This window comes from Cervus elaphus, chromosome 1 (genome assembly GCF_910594005.1).
Source record: "Cervus elaphus chromosome 1, mCerEla1.1, whole genome shotgun sequence".
Taxonomy (NCBI): Eukaryota; Metazoa; Chordata; class Mammalia; order Artiodactyla; family Cervidae; genus Cervus; species Cervus elaphus.
Window position 1 is genome coordinate 62,228,038 of NC_057815.1, and position 12,529 is coordinate 62,240,566.

Here is a 12,529-nt window from a genome sequence, read left to right on the forward strand (position 1 = left end):
TTTTTTTTTTATTTAAGGACAATTTCTTTACAATGTTGTGATTGTCTCTGGCATACACCAATGTGAATTAGTTATTATATATATATATCATATATAATATTATATTTTAATATATTAATATTATATTATATTATTTATATGTATTCATTATTCTTTTTATATATTATATATTTTAATATTCTTTATATATTATTATCATATATATACATACACACACACACACTTCCTCTCAAGCTTCCCTCCCCTCTATCCATTTCACCCCTGTTGGTTGTCACAGAGGGCCGGGCTGGGCTCCTTGTGTTATATAGCAGTTTCCAGCTAGTTATCTATTTTACACATGATAAGGTATATATGTCAAAATTTTTAATGAACATTTGTTATATGTGTTTATGAAAAAAAGTTTTGACAATGTTATATTAAAAAAAATTCTTCAAGTTTAAATGGACATTCACAGCAGGGCTATTTCAGCAAAATTATGACTAAATGAAAGCACATCCTACATACTTACACAATTTATTTAGTGATTTCCATTCTTAGATTTGTACATTATTTTGCAGAAAAATGATACAAGTTTATATGTAGAAGAAAACTTTTAGCACAGTGTTTTTTTACTTAATCATTTTTTATTGAGGTGAAATTCACATACCATTAAATTAACTATTTTACTCTTTGAAAAGTAAATTGAGGGCTGTGCAAATATCAACACTATATAGTTCCAAAACATTTTTGTTACCTCAAAAGGAAACTCCACAAAAGTTAATCAGTCACTCATTCCCCCGGTTTTCTAGCTCTTGTTAATAAATAATTCGCCTTCTGATTCAATGAGCTTACCTATTCTGAATATCTCATATAAAAGAAATCATAGAATACTTAATGATTTATGTTGGGTTTTTTCACTTAAGATGATGCTTTCAAGTTTCATCTCCATAACAGCATACAATTTTAATTTATTTTTATTGAGGTATATTTGATTTATAAAGTTGTATTGATTTCTGCTATACAGAAAAGGAATTCAGTTATGCATATACATACATTTCAAAATATTCATTCCCATTATTTTTTATCATAGGATACTGCATATAATTCTCTGTGCTATACAGTAAGCCCTTGCTGCTTATTCATTCCATATATAATAGTTTACATTTGCTAAACCCAGCTAAACACAATCTCCACTCCATCTTTCCCCCCATTTGCTCTCTCCAGTAAACCATACATTTGTATTCTATATCTATGAATCTATTTCTCTTTTGTAAATAAGCTCATTTAAACCACTTTTTTAGATTCCACATGTAAGTGATATTTGTATGACTTGTCTTTCTCTGTCTGACTTACTTCATCCAGTATGACAATCTCTGGGTCCACCTGTGTTGCTGTAAGTGATATTGTTTTGTTCTTTTTATGGCTGAATAGTACTCCATTATATATATATATACTACATCTCCTTTATCCGTATATCTGTTGATGGACATTTAGATTGGTTCTATTTCGGATATTTCCCAGAAGTATGTAAAATAGTCTTGGCTATTGTGAATGGTGCTGCTAAGAACATATTGGTGCCTATATCTTCTTGGATGAGAGTTTTGTGTGGATATATGACCAGGCATTGGATTGCTGGATAATATGGCAATTTTATTTTTAGTTTTCTGAGGAGCATCCATACTGTTTCTCATGGTGGCTGTACCAGTTTATATTCCCACCAACAATGCAGGGGGGTTCTTTTTTTCCACATCCTCTACAGCATTTACATAGCAGTATATATTAGTACTTCATTTTATATGAATGATTAATAACTCCTTGTATACACACACACACACACACACACATATATATATATAGTTTTGTTTTAACATTCAATAGATGAAGGGTTCTTCCTAGCTTTTTTCTAGCAGGGCTGCTATGAATATGAATGTACAAGTTCCTTTTTCATACAAGCTTTCCAATATTTTGGATAGACACTTAAGTGTTGAATTCTTGAGTTACACAGCAAAAGTGTCTTTCTAATTGCCAGAACTGTTTTCCACAGCTCCTGCATGATTTTATATTTCTACAGCAATGTACTAGGAACTCAATATGTTAAAATTACCAACACTTGCTAATTTCATTTTACAAAACAAAATAAAATAAAACTAAAAAACTCTTTTAGGGGAAATAGTGGTTTCTTGTGGTTTTGATTTGAATTTGTTTAATGAAAAATAATGAGCATCTTATCATATGCTTATAGGCCTTGTACATCTTCTTTAGAGAAATGCCTATTCAAGTTATTTATCCATTTAAAAAGATATAAAATACGTTAGGATGTAAATGCACAAATGGATGAAGTAAATCCTGTGCTTTCAGCAGCTATATAAAATGTACCTGGATTCAATTATCTAATTAAAAAGAAAGGTCTGTCAGATATTTGGTTTAATCGTGTCTATTCATCTTTGTCTGGAAAAGTAATGCATATTCCACTTGCACATCTCTTGAATTTCTTGAGGTAATGAGAATCAATGTGTTATTCTGCTTTAAATGAAGATCTCTCTTGACAACTAAGATTACAAATATTAGCTTCACTACTTTTTTTAAAGTTTCATTTTTCACCACAAATTCCTTATGCTAACTGAAAAACTGCCAGTGTCAGTGTCCTTATCTCTTTTGCCATTTCAAAGTCTCAGAGAATATGATGGATACATATTTGGAAAAATGAGCACCTTCTCCATATTAATTGCTCTTGTTGTCTAGCTTAAAAACATATATAAACCCTGACTGACCCCCTTGCTCTTGAGTGCATATATTGAGCACTTTTCACGTGCTTGTTAGCAATTGTACATCTTCTTCAGAGAAATGTCCGTTCAAGTCCTTGATCTTTTAAAAAAGATAAGACACATCATAAACCCAATAGACAAATGGTAGGAGGAAGTGCTACCCTATCAGTAATTATATCAAATGTACATGGCTTAAAGGCTCTAATTAAAAAGAATAGAATAGTAGATATCTGATTTAACCACATTGTCTGGAAGTTTTAGCCAGGGCAACTAGGTAAGAAAATAAAATATTTATTCTGCTTCTCTTTCCTTTGGATTTTTGAGAGAATCATCATTTTGTATAACAAAGAAATTTCTTGAAAAACATGCCAAAAAATTAGTTTTACTGCTTTTTTGGATGTATAATTAGTTGCAATAGATTACTTGAATCAACCAAAAAATGTCAGTGTTTCTTAGTTCTTCTTCCGTCTACAATCCTAGGAGGATATAATGGATATATACATGGGGATATTACAAGGGTGAGCATCCTCTCCAAGTTAGCTGCCTTGGCAATTCAGCTTAAGGAACTTATATAAGCCATGTCTCTGGTCCTTGTTCTTGAGTGCATAGACCATGGGATTGAGGGCAGGAGGAATGACATTTTCAAGTACATTGAGTAGAACTGGAATGAGGGGAACTGTCTTTGTTGCACCATGGGTGACAGAAAGGACAATAAGAATTGTATAGAAAAAAAGGATTAGGATAAGGTAGGAAGTGCAAGTACTTAAGGCTTTAGGTGCAGCTTCTGCTGAGCTCTGCTTCAGCAGAGAGTGAAGAATTAGAACATAGGATGTAATAATCAAACCCAAGTCACTTCCCATGAGTGTCCAGGCCAGAAGTAACTGATAGACACTGTTGATTCTCTTGTCATCACAGGATAGGCTAGTGACTCCAAGAGTAGAATACAGACAGTGCTTGATTTGGTTTTTTGAGCAGTAGTGTCTCTGAGCAGCCAACACAAGCACAGGGATAGAAGACAGACTGTTTCTGACTGTCCTGAACACAGTGGCTTTGACCACAAAAGATTTGTTGATTATTGATGGATAGTGTAGTGGTTGACAGATGGCTACATATCTATCTATAGCCATGCAGACAAAGATGCCTGATTCCATAAACATAAATGTATATATGACATACATTTGCAGAAAGCACTCAGGGAGACTGATAGACTTAGCATTGAACCACAAGATAGCCAAAATCTTGGGCGTGATGTTGGTAGCCATGCCCATATATACCACGGCCAGGATGCCCAGGAAATGGTACATAGGCTGGTGTAGTGTTGCCTCCTTGTTGATGATGATCAGCATAAGGATGTTGGCGCTGAGAGCTAAGAGGTAGAGCAGAGTCAGGGGCAGGGAGAGCCAGTGCTGCCAGCTGTGAATGCCTGGGAATCCCAAAAGAATGAACTCAGAGACCTGGAACTTTGAGCTGTTGGAATCTCTGAGGTCTTGGAACATCTTCTCTAAGAGGAAAAATATGCAAGGCTACTATTCTTAATAATTTCTCCGACAGTGTTTGAAAAGGAGTTACTCAGGTTCATGATATTCTTGGTGGTAGTGGTGGTACAAAGTCATGGTCATTTTTATTCTCATCCCAGCACTAACATGTATTGTATATTCCTAGTGAAACAGGAACTTTTGTAACCTTAAGTGTTAGCTTAGTTCATCAAAACACAAACTTCATACCATAAGGCAATTCATACTGTTTTGTCCTTCTCAAGACTGAGGAAAAAAACATTAGTGAAAATTAGAACCTTGGTCACTATCTTCAGCCTGGAGATTATGGAATTTAGACAAAATGAAAGCCCTCTAATTTCACAGCCTGGCATCTTAAAGTTGGTTTTACTAAAGTGTTGGATTATTAGAGACTTAATATATACTATGAGTGTAAAGATTTTTGAGTATGGAGATATTTAGGTAACATTAAATTATATGATATTGATAATAACTTTTTTCTAGGTCATGAGATTTTATGAAATAATGAGTATTATTCACTTTAATTAAAATATATAAAGTAATTTATTATACACTTGTTTTAGTGAGTAAACTGATATCAAAATTGCTAATGACCTATATGAAATCATGTAACAAAAGGAGAGAAAAATAATTGAGATATCTCAGCATAATGTAAAACCAATTGTTTCTGGTTTTCAGTAATTTTCCTCTACTTGACATAGTTTTGATTTTTGGAGCACTCCAGATAGTCATACTATAAAAAGTAAAACAGATAATTAAAACTTAGCTTCAGAAAAATTGTTTGAAATGAATTACTGAATTAAATTACTGTGTAACTATCAAAATTTTTAAAATTTAGTCATTTGTTCATTTTAATCTAAAAACTGAGATTTGCATAATCTGTTTCTCCTAAATGTTTGCTATTTATTTGTTTCCTTTCAATAGTTTAAATATTTAGCATGTATTATTAAGATATGGAGAAGGAAATGGCAACCCACTCCAGAACTCTTGCCTGGAAAATCCATGGATAGAGGAGCCTGGTAGGCTATAGTCCATGGGGTCGCAAAGAGTCAGACACGACTGAGCGACTTCACTTCACTTATCAGGATATATAATTTTGAAAAACTCTGTGGTTGGTATTTGTAGTATCTACAGAAAAACAGTATGGATACACACGGCTGGTGAATATATTCATCTCAAAGGAAGTGATGATATTCAATTATACTTACAACAAAATAAAAAATGGTAGACTAAAGAAGATATATATTGATGCAAATATACTTATTCTGCTTCATATATGTTATTTTAATAAGCTCTAAATTTCAATATTTTATTTTATAGTTTTCATTGTTTTTATTATTAATATTGGAACTATTTATCAAATGTCATACATTCTTTGACTATTCAGTTCAGTTCGGTTCAGTTCAGTCACTCAGTCGTGTCCGACTCTTTGTGATCCCATGAAGCACAGCACGCCGGGCCTCCCTGTCCATCACCACCTCCTGGAGTCCTCCCAAACCCATGTCCATCAAATCAGTGATGCCATCCAACCATCTTATCCTCTGTCATCCTCTTCTCCACCTGCCTTCAATCTTTCCCAGCATCAGGGTCTTTTCAAATGAGTCAGTTCTTCGCAACAGGTGGCCAAAGTATTAGAGTTTCAGCTTCAACACCAGTCCTTCCAAGGAACACCCAGGACTGATCTCCTTTAGGATGGGCTGATTGAATCTCCTTGCAGTCCAAGGGACTCCCAAGAGTCTTCTCCAACACCACAGTTCAAAAACATCAATTCTTCAGCACTCAGCTTTCTTTCTAGCCCAACTCTCACATCCATACATGACCATTGGAAAAACCATAGCCTTGACTGGACAGACCTTTGTTGGCAAAGTAATGTCTCTTCTTTTTAATGTGCTGTCTAGGGTGGTCATAGCTTTTCTTCCAATGAGTAAGCGTCTTTTAATTTCATGGATGCAATCACCATCTGCAGTGATTTTGGAGCCCCAAAAAATAAAGTCAGCCACTGTTTCCACTGTTTCCCCATCTATTTGCTATGAAGTGATGGGACTGGATGCCATGATCTTGGATTTTTGAATGTTGAGCTTTAAGCCAACTTCTTCACTCTCCTCTTTCACTTTCATCTTTGACTATTAATTCACACTTAATAAAGAGTCTTTGGAAAACTGATTTGAAACTGCAGATGATGAGTGGATATCATTACTTGGTAGGATCTACTTTGTGTGCTCCTGTAGGGTCCTCTTTGCTTCACTGTTGACCTTCCTAGTTCATAGACCCCCCTCCTCCACCCAGGGACTTTCACATTTTTGAGAAAAGAGCAATACAGATAGAAGTAGAAATGAAACTAAGTAAAAGTTTGGAAGAGATACAGAGAATTCTCAAAGAGGAAAAGACAAATGATGTTGCATCTAATGCATGGTTAGAATTCTGCTAATCAGTGTCTTCCTTTCTTTCTTCTGTAGTTGTTTGCTTTCCTACTCACTTTCACCAATATTTTTAGCTTTGTAATTTTGCAATGTTCTATTCTGTTTTGTGCCCAACCACAACCAAATCCAACTTCAAGCATCACATTCTTTACACTCAGCTGTGGATGTTCCTGGTGGCTGTTTTAGGGAAACTACCTGCCAATGCAGGAGACACAGGTTCAATCGCTGATTAGGAAAGATCCCACATGCTGCGGAGCAGCTAAGCCTCTCTGCCACAACTTTTGAGCCTGTGCTCTAAAGCCCATGCTCTAAGAAAACAAAAGGAGCCACAGCAATGAGAAACCTGAGCACTGCGTCTAGAGAGCAGCCCTGCTCATCGCAATTAGAGAAAAAACCTTGTAGCAAAGAAGATCCAGCAGACCCAAAAAAATAAATAAAAATAATAAAAAAAAGAATACTCAACTCTCTGTCAGACAGAACAGTGAGCCATCCTTTGAATTTTCTTAATATAATTGAAAAAGATGCAGGCATTGTAGGTATGGTGTATGTCTGGCAGTAGATGAAATATATTTCTCATTTAACATCATAATAATATAAAAAGTATCAATAACATTAATTCACCAGATTTTAGTCAAAATCTGAGTGATTAGAATTCTGTATTTATGTTAATATTTGCATTGTATGGCAAAACAGTGTGCACATATTTGATATTAATAAATATTTTTGAGTGAATGAAGAGCTTAATGAATAAATGATTCAGATTTTGTAAGACTTTAAGAATTATTAACTGTATTTTAAACATTATTTCTGGAAGGTATAAGAGGAAACACCAGAAGAAAGAACAACTATAATTTCCATTTCTTAATTCAACAGAAAACTTAAATTCCTAAAAGAAAAAAAATTCCCCACTGCAAAATAGATTTAAAAAAAAAAAAATCAAAAGAGCATGGAACAAAATAAGTCAACAGTCAAAACAAGTATGTTAGATTTGGAAATTAAGTTCACTCAGTTAGACAATGCTACATGTTGACCATATTTTACATTGATTATATGCAAGCATTTATGCAATAAAATATATATGTATATGTATTAACCTCCATGATTAGCCCCAGTGACTTATGGTAAAGGGCCCGCCTGCTAATGCAGGAGATGTGGGTTCCATCCCTGGGTAGGGAAAAACCCTGGAGAAAGAAATGGCAACCACTTCAGTATTCTTGTCTGGAAGATCCTATGGACAGAGGAGCCTGGAAGGCTAAGTCTCTGGGGTCACCGAGAAGTTGGACATGACTTATGCAATAAAATATATATGTATAAATATGAATCACCAAAGCTAACAATGGTATTTTTCACAGAACTAGAAAAAATAATTTCACAATTTGTATGAAAATACAAAAAATCTGGAATAGCCAAAGCAATCTTGAGAAAGAAGAATGGAACTGAAGGAATCAACCTGCCTGACTTTAGGCTCTACTACAAAGCCAAGTCATCAAGACAGCATGGTACTGGCACAAAGACAGAAATATAGATCAATGGAACAAAATAGAAGGTCCAGAGATAAATCCACACACCTATGGACATCTTATCTTTGACAAAGGAGGCAAGAATATACAATGGAGAAAAGACAATATCTTTAACAAGTGGTGCTGGGCAAAGACAGAAATATAGATCAATGGAACAAAATAGAAAGCCCAGAGGTAAATCCACGTACTTATGGACAGCTCATTTTCAACAAAGGAAGCAAGGATATACAATGGAAAAAAGACAACCATTTTAACATGTGGTGCTGGGCAAACTGGTCAACCACTTGTAAAAGAATGAAACTAGAACACTTTCTAACACCATACACAAAAATAAACTCAAAATGGACTAAAGATCTAAATGTAAGACCAGAAACTATAAAACTCCTAGAGGAGAACATAGGCAAAACACTCTCCGACATAAATCACAGCAGGATCCTCTATGACCCACCTCCCAGAATATTGGAAATAAAAGCAAAAATAAGCAAATGGGACCTAATGAAACTTAAAAGCTTTTGCACTACAAAGGAAACTATAAGTAAGGTGAAAAGATAGCCCTCAGATTGGGAGGAAATAATAGCAAATGAAGAAACGGACAAAGGATTAATCTCAAAAATATACAAGCAACTCCTGCAGCTCAGTTCCAGAAAAATAAATGACTCAATCAAAAAATGGGCCAAAGAACTAAACAGACATTTCTCCAAAGAAGACATACAGATGGCTAACAAACACATGAAAAGATGCTCAACATCACTCATTATCAGAGAAATGCAAATCAAAACCACAATGAGGTACCATTACACGCCAGTCAGGATGGCTGCTATCCAAAAGTCTACAAGGAATAAGTGCTGGAGAGGGTGTGGAGAAAAGGGAACCCTCTTACACTGTTGGTGGGAATGCAGACTAGTACAGCTGCTATGGAAAACAGTGTGGAGATTTCTTAAAAAACTGGAAATAGAACTGCCATATGACCCAGCAATCCCACTTCTGGGCATACACACTGAGGAAACCAGATCTGAAAGAGACACGTGCACCCCAATGTTCATCACAGCACTGTTTATAATAGCCAGGACATGGAAGCAACCTAGATGCCCATCAGCAGACGAATGGATAAGGAAGCTGTGGTACATATACACCATGGAATATTGCTAAGCCGTTAAAAAGAATTCATTTGAATCAGTTCTAATGAGATGGATGAAACTGGAGCCCCTTATACAGAGTGAAGTAAGCCAGAAAGATAAAGACCAATACAGTATACTAACGCATATATATGGAATTTTAGAAAGATGGTAACGATAACCCTGTATGCAAAACAGAAAAGACACAAATGTACAGAACAGACTTTTGGATTCTGTGGGTGATGGTGAGGGTGGGATGTTTTGAGAGAACAACACTGAAACATGTATATTATCAAGGGTGAAACAGATCACCTGCCCAGATTGGATGCATGAGACAAGTGCTCGGGGCTGGTGAACTGGGAGGACCCAAAGGGATGGGATGGGGTGGGGGGAGGTGGGAGGGAGGATTGAGATGAGGAATACATGTAAATCCATGGCTGATTCATGTCAATGTATGGCAAAAACCACTACAATATTGTAAAATAATTAGCCTCCAACTAATAAAAATAAATGGAAAAAACCAAAAAAACCCAAAAAACCAAGTGGTGCTGGGAAAAGTGGTCAACCACTTGTAAAAGAATGAAACTAGAACACTTTCTAACACCATACACAAAAATAAATTCAAAATGGATTAAAGATCTAAATGTAAGACCAGAAACTAGAAAACTCCTAGAGGAAAACATAGGCAAAACACTCTCTGACATAAATCACAGCAAGATCCTCTCTGATCCACCTCCCAGAGTAATGGAAACAAAAGCAAAAATAAACATTTGGAACCTAATTAAACTTAAAAGCTTTTGTGCAACTAAAGAAACTATAAGCAAGGTGAAAAGACAGACCTCAGAATGGGAGAAAATAATAACAAATGAAGAAACTGACAAAGTAGTAGTGAAGTCGCTGTCATGTCCAACTCTTTGCGACCCCATGGACTGTAGCCTACCACACTCCTCCCTCCATGGGATTTTCCAGGCAAGAGTAATGGAGTGGGTTGCCATTTCCTTCTACAGAGGATCTTCCCAACCCAGGGATTGAACCTGGGTCTCCCGCATTGTAGGCAGGCACTTTACCATCTGAGCCACCAGGGAAGTAACTGACAAAGAATTAACCTCAAAAATATACAAGCAGCTCATGAAGCTCAATTCCAGAAAGATGAATGACCCAATCAAAAAATGGGTCAAAGAACGAAACAGATATTTCTCCAAAAAAGACATACAGATAGCTAACAAACACATGAAATGATGCTCAACATCACTCATCATCAGAGAAATGCAAATCAAAACGACATTGAGGTACCATCTCACACTAGTCAGAATGGTTGCTATCAAAAAGTCTACAAACAATAAATGCTGGAAAGGGTGTGGAGAAAAGGGAACACTCTTACACTATTGGTGGGAATGCAAACTAGTACAGCCGCTATGGAGAACAGTGTGGAGATTCCTTAAAAAACTGGAATTAGAACTGCCATATGACCCAGCAATCCCTCTGCTGAGCATACACACCGAGGAAACCAGAACTGAAAGAGATACATATACCCTAATGTTCATCACAGCACTGTTTACAATAGCCAGGACGTGGAAGCAACCTAGATGTCCATTGGCAGACAGGTGGATAACGAAGTTTTGGTACATATACATAGTGGAATCTTACTCAGCTATAAAAAGAACGCATTTGAGTCAGTTCTAATGAGATTAATGAAACTGGAGCCTGTTATACAGAGTGAAGTAAGTCAGAAAGAAAAACACCAATACAGTGTATTAATGCATATATATGGAATTTAGAAAGATGATAACGATGACCCTACATGTGAGACAGCAAAAGTGACACAGATGTAAAGAACAGACTTTTGGACCCTGTGGGAGATGGGAAGGGTGGGATGATTGAGAGAATAGGATTGAAACATGTATATTATCATATGTGAAATAGATCGCCACTCCAGGTTCGATACATGAGACAGGGCGCTCAGGGCCGGTGCACTGGGATGACCCTGAGGGATGGGATAGGGAGGGAGATGGGACGGGGGTTCAGGATGGGAGACACATGGACACCCATGGCTGATTCATGTCAATGTATGGCAAAAACCACTACAATATTGTGAAGTAATTATCCTCCAACTAAAATAAATAAATTAATTTAAAAATTTAAACTCAGAATTACTGTATGACTCAACAATTCCACTGTGAGACATTGTTTTGTTGTTCAGTCACTCAGTCATGTCCAACTCTTTGCAACCCCATGAACTGCAGCACGCCAGGCTTCGCTGTCCTTCACCATCTCCTGGAGCTTGCTCAAACTCATGTCCACTGAGTCAGTGATACCATCCAACCATCTCATCTTGTGTTGTCCCCTTCTGCTTGAAAACAAGATGTTCCCAAAAAAAAGGTACATACATTTTTATAGCATAACTTTTCAAAGAGACCCAGTTTGTCTCTCACATCTGGTCACTGTCCCCAGCTTCTGTATCTGCTTCTGCCCTGTGGGATTACTCTTCAGGGCAGGCTGGACCCTTGTGGTTTTTCTGCCTATATGGGGCACAGGTGTGAGCTGTGATAGAGTCGCTACCATAGGAAGTCTTGGCTGCTTCTGGGGTCCCACTTGGGTAAGTGTCAGCAATGGCCAACACCACTTCACCCAGACTCTGCCCCAGGAATGGGTTGCATCTGCAGCCTGGTCAAATCTTTTCTCTGGTTCTGGCCACCTCAGATTAAGCACCATGTTGCAGCACGAAATGAGTCAGGCCAGAGAGTTCACCTGGCCCGGGACTGGAGAATGTGACAGGCAGTTACAGGAAACCCAACAGCTGCTAGGACAGACTTTTTCTGCCCTTCCTGGGGACAAACCAGTAGGCACATGCTTTTCAGGAGCAGAGTCCAGGCTTCTCCAGCCTTTCTATCTGTTTCAGTCATTCTCTTATCCAGCCAAGAGGGTTTGTCTCCTCAGCATAGGACCCCAACAAATGACACTGGGGAAACTGGATATTCTCATTTACAAAAAATAAAATTGGACCATTACCTTATGCCATATACAAACATTAATTCAAAATTAGTTAAATAGCTAAACACAAGAACTGAAAAATAAGAATCTTAGAAGACATAGGGAAAACTCTTCATGATAATTGTGTTTGAAAATGGTTTCTTAAATATTACAATAAAAACACCAACAACAAAAGCAAAACCTAGAAAAATGGACTATATCAAATCTAAAAACTTGTGTGCAACA

General features: G+C 36.7%; 1 protein-coding gene and 1 non-coding gene across 2 annotated transcripts; both read right to left on the reverse strand.

Annotated features, from left to right (window-relative positions):
• Positions 1-3,280: 3,280 nt before the first annotated feature.
• On the reverse strand, positions 3,281-4,243 carry LOC122696859 (putative olfactory receptor 56B2). Its single transcript, XM_043906992.1, has one exon. The coding sequence runs from the start codon at positions 4,238-4,240 to the stop codon at positions 3,281-3,283; it is 960 nt and encodes a 319-aa protein (XP_043762927.1). The 5' UTR covers positions 4,241-4,243.
• A 6,083-nt stretch (positions 4,244-10,326) lies between these two features.
• On the reverse strand, positions 10,327-10,398 carry TRNAC-ACA. Its single transcript has one exon. It is a non-coding gene; the product is annotated as a tRNA-Cys (tRNA).
• Positions 10,399-12,529: the final 2,131 nt, after the last annotated feature.

Bases quoted from the DNA above. Each gene is read 5' to 3' on its own strand.
- LOC122696859 (XM_043906992.1), bottom strand. From the start codon at position 4,240: ATGTTCCAAGACCTCAGAGATTCCAACAGCTCAAAGTTCCAGGTCTCT.